This window comes from Piliocolobus tephrosceles, chromosome 6, assembly GCF_002776525.5.
Source record: "Piliocolobus tephrosceles isolate RC106 chromosome 6, ASM277652v3, whole genome shotgun sequence".
In the NCBI taxonomy this organism is placed as follows: Eukaryota; Metazoa; Chordata; class Mammalia; order Primates; family Cercopithecidae; genus Piliocolobus; species Piliocolobus tephrosceles.
In genome coordinates this window covers 122,834,458-122,857,266 of record NC_045439.1, presented here as the reverse complement: position 1 = coordinate 122,857,266, position 22,809 = coordinate 122,834,458, and the positions used below count along the sequence as shown (strand labels likewise).

Here is a 22,809-nt window from a genome sequence, read left to right as displayed (position 1 = left end):
TTGCCTCACCTGGCCCAGTGGTTCACACTTCTGCGGGCTCAGAAAGGGCACTGGCCAGCACCCACACCTCGAACTGCCGCCCCTTGCCCAGCCCCAGGTGTTATCCATGGTGCTGGGTTGGGGGCAGGGTTGATGGAAGCTGGGGTGCAGGTCCACAGTAGATGGGCTCAGGGCGCTCTAGGTGAACTTTAGGGGTCTCCCTAAATCTTTAAATCCCTACTGGACTGGAGAGAAGGCTGGGAGGAGAGCTGTCGCCTCTGCTGCATTTGGCTGGTTTGGAGGAAGTGAAAGGGGGTTTCAGTGCTGCTCCAGGAAGCCCTCCTAGGCCAGGCCTTTGAATTTTCCCCCTCTCCCCTGCATTTCCATCTCCCCTAGTCCAGACCCCACCCCCGGGTCCCCAGGGCAGTGAAGAAGAGTCTGGAGTCAGGATCTTGGCTTCAAGGAAAATTGCTTTATTCTGCTTCCTCCCAAGGAGCTATTACATAGGCTCCAGGATGGGGCTTCGCTGGCACCCCCAGGGCTGAGCAGATCAAGATGTGGCAAAGCTACTCCTCATTCAAGCCCTTTTGAAAGGAAACAAAGTCCAATCAGTCCTTGGAGAGAAGATATTGGGCAGGGATGGGGCACTGGAAAGAAACGTGAGAGGGGTCTGATGGTGGAGGCCTGCTGTGTGGGCAGGTGGAAGCCCCTATGGCAGCAGCAGATGTGTTTCTAGAGATCGATGTGCCGGGGGCAAGTTCTGCAGGGTAGGGTGCTGGGGTTGGCCAGAGGGAAGTTGCCTGAGCGAGAACAAGGGGGTTCTCTGGGATGTTCATTTTAGGTTTGAGTTACAAGATTATAGGACAAAATTAGGTGAGAGGGAACTGGAAACTAGCAGTTGGGGGAAAATTGGGATATACTGGTTGTATATAAATTAGGGTCTTCTAGGGTGGCAGACCACCCTAGGGCTGAAATTCCCAGAGCCACTGAAACTTAGAGCTGAGCTGGGAGTGGTGGCTCACGTCTGTAATCCCAGTACTTAGGGGGGTTAAGGCTGAGGCAGGTGGATCACAAGGTCAGGAGTTCAAGAACAGCCTGGCCAACATGGTGAAACCATATCTCTACTAAAATACAAAAATTAGCTAGACATGGTAGCACATGCCTATAATCCCAGCTACTTGGGAGGCCGAGGCAGGAGAACCTGGGAGGCGGAGGTTGCAGTGAGCCGAGATTGTGCCACTGCCCTCCAGTCTGGGCGGCAGAGTGAGACACCGTCTCAAAAAAAAAAAAAAAAAAAGTTAGAGCTGGGAGAATCTTAGAAATCACACAGAACTGAATTACCAATTACCTTGGCCTCTGAGGTTGTGTGGTTCAATTGTGTGGAATAAATGAAAAGGAAGCATCCCTGGTTTGAGGGTGCTCTGTCTGGGTATGCCTGCTGTGGGGGTGACTAGCAAAGCCCAGAGGAGGGACCCACCTTGGTGCCAATGTCGCGGCTCTTGGCCCTCAGCTTGTTGACCTGGGACTCGGCAATGTCCGCCCGCTCCTCCGCCTCATCCAACTCGTGCTGCACCTTGCGGAACTTGGACAGGTTGGTGTTGGCTTGCTCCTCCTGCGGGAGGTGGGAGCATGAGGTGAGAGGGAGCCTGGGTTCTCTGACTTCTGGCTTGGGGGATGAGCTCTCCTATGCCTCCCCTGGACCTAGTCCCCATCAGGGTCACTCACCGCCTCCTCGGCCTGGCGCTTGTAGGCCTTGACCTTTAGCTGCAGCTTGTCCACCAGATCCTGCAGCCGCAGCAGGTTTTTCCTGTCCTCCTCCGTCTGGGGGCCAGAGGAGAGGCAGGTGGTGAAGATGGCACAGTCATAGAAGGTAGCATCCCCTCTGCCCTGCCCTGCTTCATCTGATATCCTGACCCAATTCTACTTTCTGATCCTCACTGAACACTTGAATTCTCCTTATAATTTCTTACCTGATATGTGTAAATATTTTAAATGATCTGTACCAGGAAGAAGTCCAAAGAACTAGTGGGACTCCTGAAACTATGCACAAAATTGTGTGTGTGCAGTGCTCCGGGGAGCAGGTTTTTCAGGGCCCGGGGACCCCATGGAGGATAAATTCCCCTGCTCTGGACCTCAGCACATGCTGGGAGTGACTTTGGGGCTATGAGTGTGATGGAATTTCCTGGGCTGCAGAAGACACTGACTTAACCTAGGTTAAGGACAAAGTGTGCTTAGAGGGATGGTGACATCCTGGATTGGAAAAGAAACAAATTCTAATTCAGAGTCTGATTCTAGAAAACACCTCGGAAAGCTAGAGTCCACACTGCCCTGGGTAATGGAAAAGTTTTGATGCTTGTTTGAATGGGATTGGTGTGTTTTTGGTGTCTTTTGGGGGTGACGCTGGTGAGCTGTGCTAGGTGAGCTTTGTCTGGAATTCTGTGTGTGTCTCCTGGGGATGGGCTGAGGGTGGGTGTTGAGATGGAGCTCAGGCCAGGAGGCTCAGAGACTGACCTCTGAGCTAGGGGGCATTCAGGGTGGGGCAGGGCTAGGCAAAGTGAAATGGGGGGGGGGGCTGCATTCCCACCCTCGCCCTGGAAGAGGCTAAAAGCAAACTATTCATTCTCCTTAGCTGGTTGTCACCGTGGCCATGGTGCCAGGGCTCTGCCTGGAGTCACCACCCGCCGCACCTGGTAGGTGAGCTCCTTGATGCGCCGCTCGCTCTTCCTCATGCCCTTCACCGACTCTGCATTGCGTTTCTGCTCTGCCTCCAGCTCATTCTCCAGCTCCCGCACCCGCGCTTCTAGCTTCTGCAGCTGCTTCTTGCCACCCTTGAGGGCGATCTGCTCGGCCTCGTCCAGCCGGTGCTGCAGGTCCTTAATGGTCTGCTCCATGTTCTTCTTCATGCGCTCCAGGTGAGCGCTGGTGTCCTGCTCCTTCTTCAGCTCCTCTGCCATCATGGCAGCCTGTGTGCAGGAGAGAGGTGGCACATGGTCTGGTCAAGTCCTCACACACTCACGGCCCAGCCCACGGAGAGATAGTGGTCTGGATTGGGTGGGTGGAGGGGGGCACTCACATCTGTGATGGCCTTCTTGGCTTTCTCCTCGGCGTTCCTGCACTCCTGTACTGCCTCCTCCACTTCAGTCTGCAGTTGGGACAGGTCAGCATCCATCTTCTTCTTCTGGTTGATGAGGCTGGTGTTCTGGGTTGGGGGAGGGGTGGGCAGAACAGGAAAAGCATTGAGCATCTATGCGTAGCTCTCAAGCCTTGCTTGCTGAGTCCCAGCCTGTGCTCCCTTCAGGAATGAGCAGGGGAGTCGCTCACCTGGGAATGCAGCAGCTGCACCCGCTCGCTGGTCTCAATCAGCTCCTGCTCTGCCAGCTTCCGAGACCGCTCTGTCTGCTCTACCACCGCACGCAACTCCTCCAGCTCAGCCTGCAGCAGGTTGTTGCGCCGCTCCACGATGGCGATGTTCTCCTTTAGGTCGTCGTTGGCGCGGACTGCGTCGTCCAGCTGAATCTGGGTGTCCTGAGGATCAGGAGAGTGGGCATGAGTGGGGAGCCAGCCTCGGTGCCCTTCACTGAGGGCACCTGTCAGAGGTCCCTCAGTGACCCAGGGTCAGGAAGAATCTGGTGCCTGTGTTGAGACACCACTCCTTCGCCAGTGGAGGCCAGTCTCCTCCGGGTGAGGGGACCTCCTCCCCTTGTGTACCTTCAACAAGCTCTGGAGGCTCTTGACTTGCTTCTGGGCCTCGGCGGCCATGCGGTTGGCGTGGCTGAGCTGGATCTCCATCTCATTGAGGTCTCCTTCCATCTTCTTCTTCACCCTCAGGGCCTCATTGCGGCTGCGTGTCTCTGCATCCAGGGAGGTCTGCAGCGAGTCCACCACCCGCAGGTGGTTGCGCTTGGCCTGTTCCATCTCCTCGTCCTTCTCTGCCAGCTTCCGCTCGATCTCTGCCTTGATCTGGTTGAACTCTAGCTGGGCCCGGAGGATCTTGCCTTCCTCGTGCTCCAGGGAGGCCTGGGAAGGGGTGGGGCGAGGGCAGGCAGACAGGGCACAGGGCAGGGTTGGGAGAGAGGATGAGAAGATACAGGGTGTCAGCCAGGACTATGGCCCAGAGAAGAAGAGCTGAGAAGAGATGGGGAGGTGGGATCTGCATCCATGCCCACCATGGTGCTATTGGGGAGAAAGTGCTGGACTCCCTGGGCTTCCTCTGTCAAGGAAAGGGTCTGGACCTCACAATTGCCATACCCTCCGGCACTAACACTGCATGAATTCCTGACCTGTCTAAAGTATTACAGAAAAGAGAGGAATTTTTATAACCACAAATTCAAACTTTTATCTTTGTTTTCCAGGTCCCTCACCCTTTCCTGAGAAAAGTTAGAAGCCGAGAAAACTCAGGGCTATTCCCAGGTGCATAAAAATGAAGAGTAACAATAGCTAATATATATTAAGTGCTTAAATGTGTTACCTCCCTTAATCTTTATAATAATCATGCGTAAAATTGTATGAGGTATGTGCAATTAATTCCATTTTACACATGAGAAAACTGAGGCAGAGAGTGATTAAAGATTTTGCTGAATGACACAGTGAAAGTCCTCAAGCTGTGTTCCAACTCAGGCCTGTTTGACTCTGGAGCCCACACTCCCACCCACTGTTTAAGTGGTTATTATCATGGCCAGGTTCCAACTTTTAAAACCTGGTAAGAAACAAAAACTTTGGCGTCTAATCAGACTGACATTTTCCTTTGTGCAGACCTTGGCTTTGGAGGTAGTCATGGTTAGTGAATAGTGGGTAGATAACGTTGAACAAAGAATATAGAATGAATAGATTTTGTCTTGGGTTCAAGGTCACCTGCAGGTGAGGGAGACGTGGGAGACAGTGGCAGACCAGGGTTGGGGTGCTAGGAGCTCTCAGCCCTCACCTCCGCCTCCTCCAGGGCTGACTGCAGCTCCAGCTTCTCGACCTCCAGCTGTTTGCGGACCTTCTCCAGCTCATGCACATTCTTTCCTCCTTCTCCTAGCTGCTCAGTAAGGTCCGAGATTTCCTCTGGGGACCAGAGGGCCAGAAAGCTCAAAGCCTGTGTTCCCCCTGCCCCTGCATGACCCTCCCTCCCACCAGCTCATCTCTGGCCTCTTGGGCCCCCAGCACACCCTGAAGGTTCTTGTTCTCCCTCTTGAAGGTCTCCAGGTGCTCCAGGGACTCCTCATAGGCGTTCTTGAGCTTAAAGAGCTCTGTGCTGAGGGAGCGAGCCTCCTTCTGCGAGGACTCAAGCTCTGACTGCGACTCCTCATACTTCTGCTTCCACTCGGCCAGGATCTGCCCGGGGACAAGGCTCACTCTTCAGCCCCCCAGCCTTAGCCCCCCAGCCCTCCTGCTTCCCAGTGCCCCAGCCCCCAGCCTCAGCCCCATATCCAAGATCTGTCCCTGGCCCTGAGCCTGGGCTCAGCCCTGCCCTCCTCCCCAACCTCCAAGGAGGATGGCTCTGGCCTTGCACTGAACCCCTCACGCCCCCTTGCCCTGTATGCTGGCCGCATCCCCCACCCACGGCCCACCTTGTCGAAGTTCCTCTGCTTCTTGTCCAGGGCTGCAGCAGCAGCATTGGAGCGCTCCACGTCCACCATCAGGTCCTCAATCTCATTCTGTAGCCGGTGCTTGGTCTTCTCCAGCGAGGAGCACTTGGCATTAACAGCCTCCACGGCCTCCTCGGCATCCTGCAGCCGCTGGGCCAGCTTCTTCCTGCCCAGGTGAGGGTGGAGGGTGTGTATGTGACTCTACTGGGCAACAGTGGAGCCTTGGGTGGACCTCCTCCCACCCCCTCCCTGTATCTCCTTGAGACGCCGTTAAGTCCAGCCTAGCAGGAGCTGAGCCTGCTCGTGCCTGGAACAGAGTCCGCCAGCCCGGGCTGCCCAGGCATCCTCCCTACCTGCAGTGGCATCTGGGCGTCAGTGCCCCCTGCCCTCGCCCCCCACACAGGCTGATCGACGGTAGCTCCTCTGACCAACAAGCTTTTTGCTCGTCTTATACGTGAGCATCAGGTATAACCCGGGCCAAAAGCTCGCCTGTCACAGGAAGCAGGTCAGGGCCAGCCAGAGTTCATAGAGTAAAGAGTTCAGGCTTTCTTCCAAGCACTTCTGTTGCCCTCTGAGTTCCTCCTGTCTCTTCCACTTCCTTCCCATGACCACTCTGCCGGTCCCCACCCCGGGTCCTCTCACCCCTTCCTCTCCGAGAGTCAGGTTAAGGGGGTATCTGGAGCTCACTTGGCTTCCTCGAGCTCCTCGGTCCGTTGGATAGCGTCCGTCTCATACTTGGTCCTCCACTGGGCCACCTCTGAGTTGGCCTTGGACAGGACGCGCTGCAGCTCAGCCTTGGCCTCCGTCTCCTCCTCGTATTGCTCCCGCAGCAGGTCGCAGTCATGCCGGGCCGACTGCAGTGCATGGGCCAGGGCGTTCTTTGCCTGGGGAGGGGTGGGCACCAGGAGGTGGGAGGGACTCTCTGTGCCCCATTCTCTAGATTCTCTTCTTGTCTAGTACTTCAACCAAGCCCAGCCTTATTCACCACGTGGGCTGATGTGAAACCTCACTGTCTGAGGAGTTTTCCAGTCTGCTCACCCCATCCCCTTAAGAATAAGGAAAGACGCATTAAATGACGTTTAGCTGCAGGGCAGAACCTAGATTGGAGGGTCTTTCCCATCCAGAGGACTCTCTCCAGCTCCAGGCTCCATTTCTGGCATTGAGGTGAATTGCCCCAGGACTGCCGTCAAGCCTGCCCACCTCCCCACTGGGCCTCACCTTGCCCTCCTCCTCCAGCTGCCTTTTGAGGTCCTCCATTTGTTGGGTATAGGAGAGCTTCCCCCGGGTCAGCTGCGAGATTAGCGCCTCCTTTTCCTCTAGCTGCCGGGCCAACTCTCCTGGAGGTGAAATGAGAGGGGCTCGTGGGCCATTCCACAAGTCATGTCGTGCTGTAGGCAGGTGCAGGGCTGGTTAGGGGCACCCACCATTCTCAGTCTGCAGCTTGGCTCGCTGGGTGGTGAAGTCGTTCAGGGAGCGTTGGGCCTCTTCTAGCTTCACGCGGTACTCGTTGGCCTGGTCCTCCAGCGTCCGAGAAATTTTCTCCAGGTTTGCCTTCAGGAAGCAAGACAGGAAAGGTGAGTGTCGGAGGGGCTGAGCTGACCAGAGGAAGGAAGAGAGGGTCAGAGATGGGGAACGCCAGAGGGCAGGAGGGGGACACAGAAGGTGTGGGAGGGTGCAGTCTGAAGAGGTGCTTGAATTAAAGAAAGGAGGAACATGAGATACAGAGAGGAGAGCCAGAGAGGGGCAGGAGAGAGAGGAAGAGAGACCAAAGGGTGATGAAGGGAATGAGAATGACAAGGGAGATGTTGGACAGAGAGAAGGCGTGGGGGAGGTGCCCCTGTGCAGGGGAGAGGGAGAGGGGAGGCCGAGCAGAGCCTGCCTTGGCCTTGATGATCTGCTCCATGTTGGAGGTGACGTCGTCCAGCTCCAGCTTGAACTCGCTCTTCTCCTTCTCCAGCTTCTGCTTCACCCGCTGCAGGTTGTCGATCTGCTCGCCCAGCTCTGCCACGCTGTCGGCGTGCTTCTTGCGCAGGGCGGTGGCTGTGGCCTCGTGCTGCAGCGTGGCCTCCTCCAGGTCCCGCCGCATCTTCTGGAACTCGGCCTCGCGCTTCTTGTTCATCTCGATCTGCACGGACGTGGCCCCGCCGGCTTCTTCCAGCCGCTCGCTGATCTCCTCCAGCTCCCGGGACAGGTCTGAGCGCAGCTTCTCCACCTTAGCCCTGGTGGTGCGCTCCGCCTCCAGCTCCTCCTCCAGCTCCTCGATGCGGGCCTGCGTCAGACACAAAGGGCTCAGACCCATTGCCTGCACCCCTCCACTGGAATCCTCCCGGCTCTAAAAGGCTACCAGGAACTCACGTCCCTCTCAAGCAGTGGTTCTCAACCAGGGGCAATTTTTTGCCCCAGGGAATGGTTGGCAATGTCTGATTGTCATGACTTGGTGGGGCTTGCTACTGGCATCTAGAGGACAGAGGGAGGCCAGGGATGCTGCCGAACATCCTATAATGCATAGGCCATCAATAGGAATTTGGTTGAAGCTCCCCAGGGCATCTCGGACCCAGTCTGAGCATCTGCAGCCCCGAATCCTGAGAATCCGTGTTTGAAGGGGAATCCTGGGATCCTGTGAGATCAAGAAGTTCAGAGTCCCCAGATTCACTAGGCTCTGTTCTGCTATCCATAAGACAGGAAAGTGAGTGCTTGTATTTTACAAATATTTGTGACAATATGCCTCAAAACAATCAAATACCTTTGCAATTCTCCAAGTTAACCACAAAGTCCAATCAACCATATTTCTTGCTCTCCCAGGCTTGCTGTGTTTATACCCAGGGCTGGGTTTCAAGACAATTGCTCCCTTCCAGGCCAGGAAAGTGCTAGCAGGCTACTCTCCTCTTCATCTCATCTCCTCATCCTCTTTAAATGCCCTTACCTCACTTTTCTGGCCTTAGCCTTGGTCTTGGCTAAATTGGGAGAATATCCTATCTACCATTTTGATCTGTTGTCTGGTTAGCCAGGAGCAAAACGGGGGTTCACTGGGAATCCCTTCACCTGGGGTTATGGACAGCTTTAAAGGACTGTTCATGGATGAGTCCTAGGAGCAGCAGAGAGGACCACCGTGCCTCTGCTCCCAGGATGGAGAAGGTGGGACTTCTGAGCAAGATCTTGGGGATGAAGGAGGAGCCATAGCCTATTGCCAAGACCTGATGAGATTAACAGGACTGTTATTCTGAGTCCAAGAGGCCAAAGAAGTTGCCCAGACCTGGGGTAGAAGAACCTGAGGATGGCCCGACATTCTAGCTAAAACCCAGAAGGAGCATCCAAGAAGATGGGAGGGCAAATACTAATGAAGGTGGGCCAATCCCTGTGCAGCCCCAGAGGAGTGGAATTATGTTCATACATTACTTGCAGCCTGGGCCATGGGCCTCAAGTGCAGAGGGGAGTCTACCTCTTTCTACCAGCCACAGTCTACCCCAAAGTGAGAGGACAAGGTCCTGCCCCAGTAGCTGAGTTCCTGTTGCCCTTGGGGTCACTATGTCAAGTCCTGGCCATGTAGCTTCTGTAGCTCTAAAATGGGGATGACAGTGGACTTCAGGGCTCTTCTGACAAACCCGATACTAAAAACATATTGAGGTTTGCGATTCATTAAAGCTAAGGGAGACTATGGCTGTTCACTTAATCTTGACCTGCAGAGGAATGAGAAGGCCATGGAGAAGACAAAACAATACCTTCTTAGGCTAGTGGTTGGCTGACTTCTCTAAATTGGGCTATATTAATATGATGCCTGTATAGAATTTCCTAGTTGACAAAGTGGTTTCAAATACATTATCCCCTCTGGTCCTGTGTGGTAGGTATTGTCAGTGTCATTTTACAGGTGAGAAGAGAATCTGAGGATCAGGCAGGGTAAGTGACTTGCTCAGGGTTGTAGGAATTGGCTCTTATCATGAGTGCCCTATGGGGACTCAGCCTGGGTTAGTGGCTGGGTTAGTATCAGGAAGAATGTGAACAGAGCAGCTCACAGGAAGGTGGTCCTTGAAGCTTTTTTTTTTTCACCCCACATTCAGAGGGCAGAACTACCAGAGGAAGGGTTAGAGGAGAATACAGCTCTATCATTTGTCTTAGAGTAGAAAGTCCCTGAGGCAGAGCAGATCTCAAAAGGAGAAGCCCTTTAGTAGGTATGAGTCTCCCTTCTCAAACAGTTTTGCTAACACAATGTATTCTTGCTCCACAGAGGAAGGCTAGTGTTCCTGAGTGCCTGTAAGTCAGGGATGGTTGGATCTATGAGGCTGCCTGGAGTTCCAGATATTGTGTAGAACCCTAAGCAGCTCCTGCAGCCTCAGTCACCTCAGGGCTATTGAGCTCCCACTTTCCTGCACTGGGGAGAAAAAGTCACCTGATTTTCCTTCAGTTTCTTCTGTAGCTGAAGGGCCAGTGCCTGCTCATCCTCAATCTTACTGTTCTGCTGATTAATTTCAAACTCCTTCCTGCAGGAGAAGGGTGAGGGTGGGGGAGTGACAAATAGCCTTCCTTCCTCTGGCGCTCATTCTCTTTTTGGCTTTAGTACACCAAAATCAGCACCTCCCCCTCCCCAGGCCAGCCCAGAGAGTGGAGGAAGAGGGCTATGATTGACCTCATTCCCATTGTGCCCAAGGCACCTGTGGGCAGTGGAGGTGCAGCACCCTGCATTCTATCTACCAGGTCAGACACCTCCATTAGCCCCTCCTGGCCACCACAGTCTCCTACTTCTTGAGCTTTTCTTCCAGCTGCAGTTTATCATTTTCCAGGTCCATGATGCTCTCCTGTGTCAGCTTCAGGTCGCCCTCCAGTTTCCGTTTCGCTCGCTCCAGGTCCATGCGCACCTTCTTCTCTTGCTCCAGGGATCCCTCCAGCTGATGAAGAGAAGAAAATAAGCAAAGTGTGGAAAACATGACATCCACAGTGTATGCTCTTTTGCCTCCCTCTAAACTTGAAGTCCAGTGGGATTGGAAGTCAAACCAGTAGAGAAATCCTGCAAGCACAAAGGATTCAGAGACCTACTCTAGTGAGGAACTACAGAGAGTAAAAAAGCTCCAAGGGCCATAGAAGTCAATTCTAGGGATCAGGACTTTCTGGACCATTGGTATTGCCTGCAAAATCTTGCTCTGAGAGCAGGAGCATGGTTCTTACTACTCACGTCATCCACCTGCTGCTCCAGCTTGACCTTAGACTTGGACAGGGTGTTGACCTTGTCCTCCTCAACCTGAAGGTCATCCAAGGCCTGCTGATGGGCCTCTTGTAGAGCTTTCTTCTCCTTGGTCAGCTTAGCAATGATCTCATCTAGCCCAGCCATCTCCTCTGTTAGGTTCTTCACCTGCCGACCAAAAACCCATCCCCTTTAGGGTCAAAGATCACCAGCCTGGAGACATCTATGGGGACTTCCACGCCAAGGAACAGGACCACGCTCTAGTCTGGGAGTCTTGAGGAGACCTGGGCTGAAGCCAGAGGGAGCTGCTCTCACCTTGTTCTCTGTTGCATGCTTCTCCTTCTCCACCTTGGCCAGTGTCAGCTCCAGGTCATCGATGTCCTTCTTGAGTTCTGAGCACTCGTCTTCCAGCTTGCGCTTCTTGGCAGTGAGCTCCGCATTCATCTCCTCCTCGTCCTCCAGTCTCTCATTCATCTCCTTCACTTTGGCCTCCAGCTGAATCTTGTTTTTGATCAGCTGGTCGCAGCGCTCCTCAGCATCATTGAGGTTGTCTTGTTCCTGGGAGAAGAGAACAGGGAGGAAGCTGATGGTTAAAGAAAGGAGACCTAGGGTCTTAAAAAGAGCTGGCACTCCTAGACTCCCAGCACCCGGTTGTGAGATGGGCTATAATCTAGGGGAGGGGAGGCGAGGGCTGAAGCGATAATCATGTGGCCTCACCGCCTGCACTTGGAGCTGCAGGTCGTTCTTCTCCTGCAGCAGGGACACCATCTTCTCCTCCAGCTCCTTGCGGCGAGCCTCGGACTTCTCCAGCGTCTCTTTGATGCGCCCGAACTCCTCCTTCATGGTGGCCATCTCTTTCTCTGTCTCTGCGCTCTTCAGCAGCGGCTTGATCTTGAAGTAGAGCTTCATCCAGGGCCAATTCTTGACCCCCATGAAGGCCCGAATGTTCCACTGGATTACCAGCAGGGCATCCCTGACAAGGAAACGTGGAGGCAGGGTGGGGCACTATAAAAGAGAGCTTCCCAATCGTGGGACTTACTAAGCAAGTTCGTAGGCATGTAGACTTCCTTCCTGTGCACACCCACCTCCAATATCACTACACTGAACATGGAGTTGCCTGATAAATATTAATTAATCAATTTGATGAAAGGGCAGTTTATATCCTCCCAGCTGGGATAGTAGTGGTAATGGAAACTACCACTTATAGAATGTCTACTCTGTTCAGTTTTTCGATTCTCATAAGAACTTCAAATATGTTAAAAATCATGTAGGGGTTTACGTATAAGAATGTCTATAATAAGTATGTAAGTTATGAAGCATGAAAGCAAAATGACTATTCATGAACCTACCACCCAAACAAGAGCTGGAATGTTACCAGCCATTGATCTACCTGTGCATTCCTTCCTACACCCCTTTTACCCCACCAGGAGCAGCCGCTACTTTGAATCTTATTTTTCCTTTCCTTGCTTTTTTGAAAATTGCTGTAACTTCATATGTATGTATCTTTATTTTAATTTAATTTTATTTATTTTGGGATGGAGTTTCACTCTTGTTGCCCAGGCTGGAGTGCAATGGCACAATCTTGGCTCACTGCAACCTCCGGCATCTAGGTTCAAGCAATTCTCCTGCCTCAGCTCCTCAGTAGCTGGAATTACAGGTGTCTGCCACCATGCCCAGCTAATTTTTGTAATTTTAGTAGAGATGGGGTTTCACTGCATTGGCCAGGCTGGTCTCTAACTCTTGACCTCAGGTGATCCGCCTGCCTTAGCCTCCCAAAGTGCTGGGGTTACAGGCGTAAGCCACTGTGCTGAGCCGTATGTATGTATCTTTAAACAGTGAATGGCTGGTTTTGATTATTTATGAGCTTTATAAAAATTGCATCATACTGTATGTATCCTTCCAAGATTTGCCTTTGTTTAGTAACAATATGCTTTAATGTTCAAACATATTGTACCATGTAGTTGGAGTTCACTTCTTTTCACCGTTTTATAATGTTCCACTGAATGACTGTAATACTATTTACCCATTCCCCTGTGGATGGAAATTCAAGTTGTTTTAAGATCTTTGCTATTATGACCAATGCTGCTAAAAAGATTATTTTTCATGTCATAGTGTACATGTATAAGAGTTTCTCTATAGGAATGTACTCAGGAGTGGAATGGAGAAGTATGCAGCTGTTCAACTTTAAAAGATAGTGATAAACAGTTTTCCTAGGAAGTTGCACTGATTTACACATCTGTAAGCAGTGGATCAGGATTCTTTTGTCAGTCTAGCGATTTTTAAAACTATTTAAAATTATTTTTTCTTTCATTTTATTATTATCTACTTGTTTCTTTCATTTTTTAAAATTTGTAGACCATCTGAGCAAGCAAAGTCTAGTGTTTTAAAATGGTATTTCATTGGTGTCTTAATTTGCATTTTACTATAGAGAATTTTCTTAAAAAAAAGAAGAAGAGGAATTTGCAATGGGATTCGAAGTGGTAAAGTAACTTTCCCAGGCCAGATGGTAGGTCTGAACCCAGGTCTGCTGACCCACACCTAGTTGACATTGCAGATATGCCTCTATATCTCTAGTGCATGCCTCCCTTTTCCTGCTGTCTCACCTGCGTTCCACTATCTTCTTGAACTCAATGCGCATGAGCTGGCCCCGGGCTTGGGCCTGCATGCGTGTGATGATGCGGCTCAGTCTCTCATCCCGCATCTCCTCCAGCAGCCCCAGCAGCCCTGCTTTGAAGAACACCTGCAGGCAAGGGGTAGATGCAATAGGCCGCAGCCTCAGAGGGGAGCATCCAGGGTGGAAGAAGAGGGTGGAAGACCCTGGATGAGCTCCCAGGTGACCCATCATCCCATGCCTTCTAGAAGTGAGAGTAAAAATTAGACAAACAAGACCAGAGTGAAGCCTGGGTTTCAGCCCTTGATAAGGTTGATAAGGAAGCCAGAATTAGGGTTCTGCCTCCTAAACTCCTCTCTGCTCCACTCAACATGGCCACCTGCCCTGCAACCACCCAATGGGGCTCTAGACTCACCTTGGTGTGGCCAAACTTGTACTGGTTGTGGTCAATATCCAGGGAGCTGAGCAGCTTCTCTGATCCCTTCCTGCTGTCAATGAACTGTCCCTCAGGGATGGCCGCTGGGTTCAAGATGCGATACCTGAGGAAGGAAGTGCCCAGAGTCACTCATGCTCTGCAGTGATCTGCTCTGCCCACAGAATTCCAGGGCCACCTGCAGCCTCCCATTCCCACCAGAGTAGCCCTGGCTTCCCTGTTCTCTGAGCTCTGGGGCGCCCTCATACCCACCTCTGCCGGAAATCCCCGTAGAGGATGCGGTTGGGAAAGCCCTTCCTGCAGATGCGAATGCCCTCCAGCACGCCATTGCAGCGCAGCTGGTGCATAACCAAAGGATTGTCCATCACCCCTGTGGCAGGAGGGAAGGGAAAAGGGTCAGCCTTAGCATAAAGTGGATGGCAGCCGTCCTCCCCAGACTATGGCCTTCTCCTGGCTGACCTGGAGCCTTCCGCTCATTGGGGATGATGCAACGCACAAAGTGAGGATGGGTGGTCCTCAGGTTGGTCATCAGCTTGTTCAGATTTTCCTGGAGGCAGATGAAGGTGGGGAGTTAGGAGCCACAAGGACCATCTCTTAGGCCCTTAAATCCTGGTTCCCAGACACTCTTCACCAGAATCATCAAAGGAACAGGGGCTGGCACATAATTTATGACGTGAGTTTAGGCTTGTGTGGAACATACACACCAAAAAATGACTACGTAGCTCTAGCTTCTTTCCTCATTAAACTCAAGCATCAGAATAGGTGATGCAGCCAGAAGACTCTGGGCTGGGCCATTCCACCAAGTGTCCTGGCACCCCTGGGCCCTTACCCGGTGGAGAGCTGACACCGTCTGGAAGGATGAGCCCTTTTTCTTGCCTCCTTTGCTTTTACCACTGTCCCCTAAATAATGAGAGGAGGAATAATGAACAGGAGCTGGAAAATAGAGGAGCTCTTGAGCAGAGGCAGAGCTCTGCTGCTAGCTTGGTAGCTCTGAGACTTTGGGTAAGGAATTCTCCAAGATTCAGTTTACCATGAGGATAACAGTAACAACTTCCCAAAGTTGTAAAGAGGATTAGATAAGACCACGCCTCTGGGGCAGCTCACTGGTGCTTGCCCATAGTAGGCACTGACATACATCCGTGCCCTTAGCCCTCCCTCTTCTAGACTTGCCCTTCCTTCTTATATCTTTCCACATTCTACTTTTCTTCTTCTTTTTTTTTGTTTTGAGACAGAGTCTCACTCTGTCGCCCACACTGGAGTAAGTGGCGCAATCTTGGCTCACTGCAACCTCTGCTGCCTGGGTTCAAGTAGCTCTCCTGCCTCAGCCTCCCGAGTGACTGGGACTACAGACATGCGCCACCACGCCAGGCTAATTTTTGTATTTTTAGTAGACAGGGGGTTTCACCATGTTGACCAGACTGGTCTCGAACTCCTGACCTTGTGATCCACCTGCCTCGGCCTCCCAAAGTGCTAGGATTACAGGTGTGAGCCACTGAGCCCAGCCTCTACTTTTCTTCTTACACTTTATCTTCTTCATTTCAAGCCACATCCTTTCTCTTCCTTTTCTGAACTGGAGGCTCCTTTGTTCAGTGTCCTCTCAATGTTTGTTGAGAACTCCCACATGCATCGCTCCCTGCTGGGCACGGTACAGGGATGCATGCGCCACCCTCACTGATTTCCAGTTACTCCCAATCTTGATGAAACATGAGACAGCTACATCAACACCCATAACACAAAGCAGAGAACGGCAGGTGCTACAGAAGCCCAGATGGACGGTGGTGAGGTGAGCCAGGAGGTGGCTTGACTCATGGGCTCCCCTGTGCTTGCCTCTGGAGTCATGTGCTTTGAAGCATCAGGACCCTGACCCTTTGTGCCTTCAGAAGTCCCCTGGCCCAGCGCAAGGGCTGCCCACTTACCAACATCGGCAGATGCATAGGAGGAGAAGAGAGTGGCCATGAGCTTGAGGGAGGACTTCTGGTACAGGGCCACAACAGTCTCGTTGAGAGGATCCTTGTTTTTTTCCAGCCAGCCCAGGATGTTGTAGTCCACGGTGCCGGCGTAATGGATCAGGGAGAAGTGGGCTTCCTGCTTCCCCTTGATGTTGCGTGGCTTCTGGAAATTGTTGGACTTGCCTAAGTGGTTGTCATACAGCTTGGCCTTGAAGGTCATGTCGGTGGCCTTGGGGAACATGCACTCCTCCTCCAGGATGGACATGATGCCCATGGGCTGAGGGCAGGGTGAAGAGGCAAAGAGAGAATCACTGAGCACGCTCCCAGGCTTCCACAGTCCCACACCCTGACAGGAAAAGGACTCTAGAGCCAGTAGCACTGGCCTGCTGAAGAGGGGCTGTGCTGGTACCTCTTAGCCCAAAACAGGAATCCAATATTCCTGGAATTAAAAGAGCCCCTTCCTCCCTCGTTCTCCCCAGTGGATACAACAAAGAGCCATGCACTCCTAATCACCCTCCACAAGGCCTACAGCGCCTCACAGCACAGCCTCTTCTCTCTGATGGCTCACTGCCCCAGAGGCAGGAGGGCAGGGACAGATGTGTGTCAAAGGCACTGGGCCAGGCTCTGTCTATATGACACCAGTAACAATTCTTCAAGGGTTAGGTAGAAGGATCCAGGTTGTTCACCACACTCTGCACTCCCGAAAACGTGGTAGTTCTTGACTTTTCTTGGGGGCAGGAATCCTTTTATGAATTTGTTGAAACTAAAAACTGTCTCCAGAAAAACACATGTACACACAAACACACGTACACACACACATGCATATGCACACACGTATGAATATACACATGCTTTTGTCACACACAGTTTTATGGGATTCTGAGGGCTCTGAAAGATGAGAACTCTGGTTAAGAATCTGGATAATGACCCAAAATATGTGGGGAAGCTCCCATTTTCTGAAGGACGTGGCTGGGCTGGGTGTGGATCAGACACTCCTGGCTCTGGCCTGTGCTGACAAAGAGCAGAGGTTTCCTGAGAGCAAGTCAGACCCAGCCTACAGATCCTTCCGCCTGTGGCCTTGTCTCTTCTCAGGAATGCCCATAGGTAAGAGAGCTGGAGACTAGCTTATTTGTCAACCAACAGGAAGGTGGTGGGAGGCAAACATCTCTGATTTCAGCCTAGGATCTTTCCATGAATGACGCTTGTCATGGGCAGTCAGAGGGGCCAGGGGCCTCTCCTTCACCACATCTCACTCTTAAGACACTGAGGGGACCACCACACAGGGACATAAAGTGCAAGGTCCTGGAAAAGGAAGGACGGGGAGGGGATCATCCTGTTCATGCCCATGACTTCACAGTGGGGAGAAGCTGGGCCTGGAGAAAGGCCTGGGATTCTTGGGACTCTAGTTTCTTGGGTGTAGAAGTGACTCGGCCGGCACTTTGGATGGCAGAGGAGGGAACATAGGTGGTGAGGCCAAAGAGGCACCTTCTCGATGAGGTCGATGCAGGCCTGCAGGTCCATGCCAAAGTCAATGAATGTCCACTCGATGCCCTCCTTCTTGTACTCCTCCTGCTCCAGCACGAACATGTGGTGGTTGAAGAACTGCTGCAGCTTCTCGTTGGTGAAGTTGATGCAGAGCTGCTCAAAGCTGTTGAACTGCAGGGGGCATGAGGGGTGGGAGCAGTCAGGAAATGGGTGTGAGTGACCATTGGGGCTGTGCCCGTGCACTGTGCCCGAGCCCAGCAGGGCGTGGCTGGTCCCCTCCATGTCAGCGCAGTGGAGGAGGGCTTCCCCTGAAGACAGGGACAATGACTGCCTCTGTCACCACACAGTCCCCACTGCCTTCTCATGTCTGATCCACAGCTGGCTCTCAGCAAATGACTGTTGAATGTGGGAGCCAGCGAGTGATTGTTCTCCCCCTCCCAGGGGTCCCAACTCACATCAAAGATCTCGAAGCCAGCGATGTCCAGGACTCCTATGAAGTACTGGCGTGGCTGCTTGGTCTCCAGGGTGGCGTTGATGCGTGTCACCATCCAGTTGAACATCTTCTCATACACTGCCTTGGCCAGTGCGCCAGTGGCATATGCCACCTGCAAGGTAGAGGAGAGACCCATATTGAACAGGGTTGTTGGGAAGAGTGAACTTGAAAACTCCCACCCCATCATGCCAGTCTCCCTACCCTGCCCACCCATTATCATCTGAAGATGGACCCACCTGCTGGACATTCTGCCCCTTGGTGACATACTCATTGCCCACTTTCACCCGAGGATGGCACAACCCCTTAAGCAGGTCGGCTGAGTTCAGCCCCATGAGGTAGGCAGACTTGTCAGCCTCTGGAAGGAAAAGACAAGTAGCAAAGTTGGTAAAAAGATGACTGCTGGCCGGGCATAGTGGCTCACTCCTATAAACCCAGCACTTTGGGAGGCCAAGGCGGGCAGATCACTTGAGGTCAGGAGTTTGAGACCAGCCTAGCCAATATGGTGAAACCCCATCTATTGTAAAAATACAAAAATTAGCTGGGCATGGTGGTGTATGCCTGTAATTCCAACTACTCGGGAGGCCGAGGCAAGAGAATCACTTGAACCCAGGATGTGGAGATTGCAGTGAGCCAAGATCGTGCCACTACACTCCAGCCTGGGCAACAGAGCAAGACTGCATCTCAAAAAATAAATAAATAAATAAATAAATAAAAAAAGACAGGTGACTGCTGAGCAGACGTGGCCCTCCATGACTTGACAGCTGCCCCCTAGAATCCCTGCCTCCCACCTTCAGTGCCGTCCGGTTCCGCCTGCTCCTCCCGCTGCTTCTGCTTGAACTTCATGTTTCCAAAGTGCATGATGGCGCCTGTCAGCTTGTACATGGAGTTTTTCTCCTCTGTAGTGAAGCCCAGCACGTCAAAGGCATTCTGTAGGGAGGCCCCGTATGGGTGGACCCCCCAAAAAGAAGTATGATGGGTAAGTGAGATCCCTTGTAAGTTGTAGAGAAAACTTGTCTCCTTAATCCCTGTGGGTTCTGAGACTCCCATACCCAGTGGGGAACTCCAAAACAAAAGACGGAAGATGCAAGAGCAGAGCAGACATCAGCCGGTCCCAACCCCAATGTCAGTGGCCACAGCTTTTCTGAGTTACCCACTTATGCTTCCTGGCCCTACACTTGCTTCCTGCCTGGCCTTCCATACCTGTCTGCATCTGTTTACCTAACAGCCCCTCCGGCCCCATGCCATCTGCATGGCCTTCCCTCCTCATCCTGCTCCCTTGGTGATGCTTATTTCTTGGCTGTGTGCCTCTCTGTCTCATGACTTTCAGCCCTTCCTGGTTTGATAGAACACCAAATACTGGCCAGTCCTGTCTCACCTCATCCGTTCCCCAGTACACCCTGATCACGGGGCACATTCTGGCTCTCAGGAGATCCATACCACTTTAAACAACCAATGACCAGCATCTTAGCTCTGCTTCTGGACCCCTGTTTGCCCCTCACTGCTAATCCTCCCACCCCCTGGCTGGGTCCTCACACACTCACATCAGTGGCCATGAGCTCCTCAGCGTCATCAATGGAGGCCACAGTGGTCTCTCCTTGGGAGATGAATGCATAGTCATAGGGGTTGTTGGTGATCAGCAGCATGTCTAGGGGAAAAAACATGGTTAGGGAGGGACACAAGCCCCCGGCTCTCATGGAGGCTGCTCACCACAGCACATGGCCTGAGGAGGAGCACAGGCCAGGGCTTGGCTTGGCCCCACATCCCACTGAACTGAATCCAGCAGTGCCATGAAACCCAGGGCATGCCAGCTGAATCCAGCCACAAGGAGAGGGGACCAGGTTGCCATGGAAATAGTTGGTCTCAGTCAGTGGCTCTGACTCACCCAGCAGCTCAGGCTTTTTGTTAGATAGGATTTGGTAGAAAATGTGATAATCTCTCTCCGCTTTCAGCTGGAAAATAACTCTGGATTTTTCCAGAAGATCTGTGAACAGGCGGGGAGAAGAAGGAGAGAAAGAAAAGTTAGGGTTTGGGCACAAGGAAAATTAATGATAAATGTAGCAAGCAAAAGGCAGAGGGAAGGGAAGAGTCAGAGAGATTAGTTGAACAGACACAAAGAGATCACACAGAGAGATGGAGAGAGAGACCCAGAAGGAGAGAAATAGTCTCAGAGAGAAATCCCAGAGAAAACCACCTAGCCATGCAGAGACAGAAATGGAGAAAGATGCAGAGAAAGTCTCAGAGAGAGACAGATATGTAGATCTGAAAACAGAGACACCTACAGACATAGATTTAAAGAGGGGAAAAACAGAGGGAGGGAGGAGAGAAAGAGAGAGATCAAGACCAGATGGTCTAGAGCAACGGTGAGTTTAGGCTGAGCCTAGCAGATTCACGGCACTCACAGGTCTCTATGTCTGCAGATGCCAACTTTCCTGTTGCCCCAAAATGGATTCGAATGAATTTCCCCTGGAGAGATGGAAGAGAGTGGTGATGAGTCTGGGAAAGGCTCATATTTGAGACCATCCCTCCACCAGTCCAAGTCCCAAGCCCAAGGTCAGGGACCACTCACGAAGCGGGAGGAGTTATCATTCCGGACAGTCTTGGCATTGCCAAAGGCCTCCAGAGCAGGGTTGGCCTCGATGATCTGGTCCTCCAGGGTGCCCTGCAGAGATCAAGAAGGAGGCGGGTGAGAGCTCTTCCCCCTCCCTTTCTGCGGTGCAAGACCTTGGAAGGCAGTAGGCCTACCTTGCCTGTGTTCTGGTCCTTCTTGCTGCGGTCCCCAATGGCTGCAATAACAGCAAAATACTGGATGACCCTCTTGGTGTTGACCGTCTTCCCTGCTCCGGATTCTCCGCTGTGAAGACAGTCAGGGGCTTATTGGGCAGTGAACAATACTGCTGGAGACCAACAAGCCTCAAATCAGGAGAGAATGCCTGGGCCTACCCAAGAGTAGGAGCCCTGGACAAGAAGCTGCCAGGTTATCTGCACCCAAAATCCACAACTGTCTTCTGATGCACAGAGGTCAGGGCTGGCACCAGGAAGGATGCCACCAGAAGGCACTGGTTTGGGCAGGCTGAGCCTGTACTTGGCTGGGCAAAGTAAATGGAAGAGATGGGCCTGGGCTGTTTTGGGAAAAGTGGGTGGGGCTGGAAGAATGGGAAATGTTTCTGAAGGGAAAGAAAAGGAAGAGATGAAGACATGGCGATAATGAGCTTCTGGATAAATGAGTGATGAGTTGGAGGAGAGTGGGTGAAGGAGGTTGGAGAGGAAAAACATGAAGGGGATGGAAAGCAGAAAGGAATAGGGAGATCAAAGAAAGGGGTCAGGGTAAGGGTCAGAAGAGAAGGAGATGGGCAGGAGGTGGTGGGGAAACAGGCTGAGTCTATGCCTAGGGGCCTGGGATCCCTGATGGGGCTGGAGGCGGGGATCAGGGAGATTCTGGAAAGGAACAGGGTAGCAGCTACACTCACGTGATCAGGATGGACTGGTTTTCTCTGTCTGTGGGGAGAGGGTGGGGAGTAAAGGTCAGGAGCTGCACAGAATGCTCTCGTGGGGCTTCTCCCCTCCTTCACCTTCTCCCTCTCCATCCTGGCATCTCCCAGTTCCCTTCAGGAAGACCCTTCTGGGGCCTCTCACCTGTCAGCATGTACTGATAGGCATTGTCGGAGATGGAGAAGATGTGGGGTGGGGCCTCGCTCCTCTTCTTGCCCCGGTAGGCAGCCACCACCTCGGCATTGTACACTGGCAGCCACTTGTAGGGGTTGACGGTGACACAGAAGAGGCCCGAGTAGGTCTGGGGATAGAAAAGTAGCAGTGACTTGCCAGTTGCAAAGGGGGAGGGCTGGTGATTTTGGGAGTTAGAGAAAGATCCCAGGAGAGAAAGAAGAGAAAGGAAAAACTCTGCATGCACTCAATCTGAGTACTACCAGTCCCCAGAGTGTTGGAATTGAACCAAGGGTGTTGGGATGAGGTTAGAGTGTAACCCTGCCCAGACACAAACAGAAGACACTCTTGGCTTCTGGGGCGGACATGGATGGAGCAGGAACAAAGATTCCAAGGTGGGGCCAGGTGCAGCACTCACATAGATCATCCAGGAGCCGTAGCGATCCTTGAGGTTGTAGAGCACCGCGGGCTCGTGCAGGAAGGTCAGCATGGCCATGTCCTCGATTTTGTCGAACTTGGGTGGGTTCTGCTGCATCACCTGATCCTCCTTCACAGTCACTGTCTGCAAGAGCCCCCATCCAGGCCCTCCTGTCAGCCTGGGCTTTCCCTTCTCCCTCAAGAGGGTTAGGAGTTGATGAGTGACAGGGCAATAGTGCTCAAGAGAGAAGGAACCGGGATCTCATGGAGAAGACAGAAGGGATTTGGAAGGACAGGGCTCCTTGGAGTGTCTGGATTCTTCCCCAAAGGGAAGGAGAATGGGGCCATCCTCAGGTCTGCGTGACGGGGGGGGCATGGGTGTACCCCTCTGTGTCCACCCAGGTGTGCAGGTGGCCAGGGTGGACTCTCACATTAGTCTGACACCCACCTTGCCATTCTCGGTCTCGGCAGTGACTTTGCCACCCTCTCGAGACAGGATCTTGGCCTTGACGAACTCCTCTTTGTCATCAGGCACGAAGACATCCTTCTTGAGGTCAAAAGGCCTGGTCTGGGCTTCTAGCCGCTCCTTCTCTGACTTGCGCAGGTAGGGGGCGGCAGCCCCAAAGGCGGCCATCTCCGAATCTCCCATGGCTGTGCCTGGAGTGAGCAGAAGCTGGCTGCCCTTCCATCTGCTCACTCTCCCCTTCCCTCCCTGGGCTCTCCCCTTCAATGGGAGCCCCAAAACCTAGCACCATGCTCAAGAGTCAAGAAGAGTTACCAGTGAGTCCCTTCCTCTTTGAGGTTACCCCTTAACCAGAAGAGCAGCCTAGCAAACATGCCAGAGTAAAAGGAGCAACTAACTATTGTTCAGGCTGGAGCTCTCCTAGGGGAAGGAAGAGCATCCTGAACTCCTGGTAGGAGCAGAAATCTAACTATTTCCATCTCTGACCCTCATCTGTCCCTGGACCCCTTGGCCACAGGTAAGGAGCTCCTGATAGCCAAGATATTTCTCCAGCACAGGGCAGAAACTAGAGTTCCA

General features: G+C 52.5%; 1 protein-coding gene across 2 annotated transcripts; it reads right to left on the bottom strand.

Annotated features, from left to right (window-relative positions):
• Nucleotides 1–433: 433 nt before the first annotated feature.
• On the bottom strand, nt 434–22,419 carry LOC111554769 (myosin-6). 2 transcript variants are annotated; one of them, XM_026446950.1, is made up of 38 exons: nt 22,219–22,419; nt 21,772–21,915; nt 21,327–21,483; nt 21,161–21,188; nt 20,436–20,544; nt 20,260–20,352; nt 20,093–20,156; nt 19,576–19,674; nt 19,235–19,338; nt 18,482–18,620; nt 17,930–18,048; nt 17,656–17,805; nt 17,201–17,371; nt 15,679–15,992; nt 14,596–14,659; nt 14,226–14,313; nt 14,019–14,136; nt 13,749–13,872; nt 13,326–13,462; nt 11,440–11,695; nt 11,038–11,280; nt 10,714–10,890; nt 10,284–10,429; nt 9,934–10,024; nt 7,429–7,818; nt 6,974–7,100; nt 6,768–6,886; nt 6,237–6,433; nt 5,532–5,715; nt 5,130–5,295; nt 4,901–5,025; nt 3,688–3,996; nt 3,301–3,504; nt 3,053–3,178; nt 2,667–2,942; nt 1,705–1,800; nt 1,457–1,591; nt 434–563 (listed from the first exon to the last, which is right to left on the bottom strand). In XM_026446950.1, exons 1-38 carry the CDS (start codon nt 22,417–22,419, stop codon nt 546–548), a joined length of 5,808 nt encoding a protein of 1,935 aa, XP_026302735.1. In that variant the 3' UTR covers nt 434–545. The 2 variants fall into 2 exon arrangements, with proteins under 2 accessions (XP_026302735.1, XP_026302734.1); XM_026446949.1 differs by having other exon boundaries at nt 14,596–14,666; nt 15,683–15,992.
• Nucleotides 22,420–22,809: the final 390 nt, after the last annotated feature.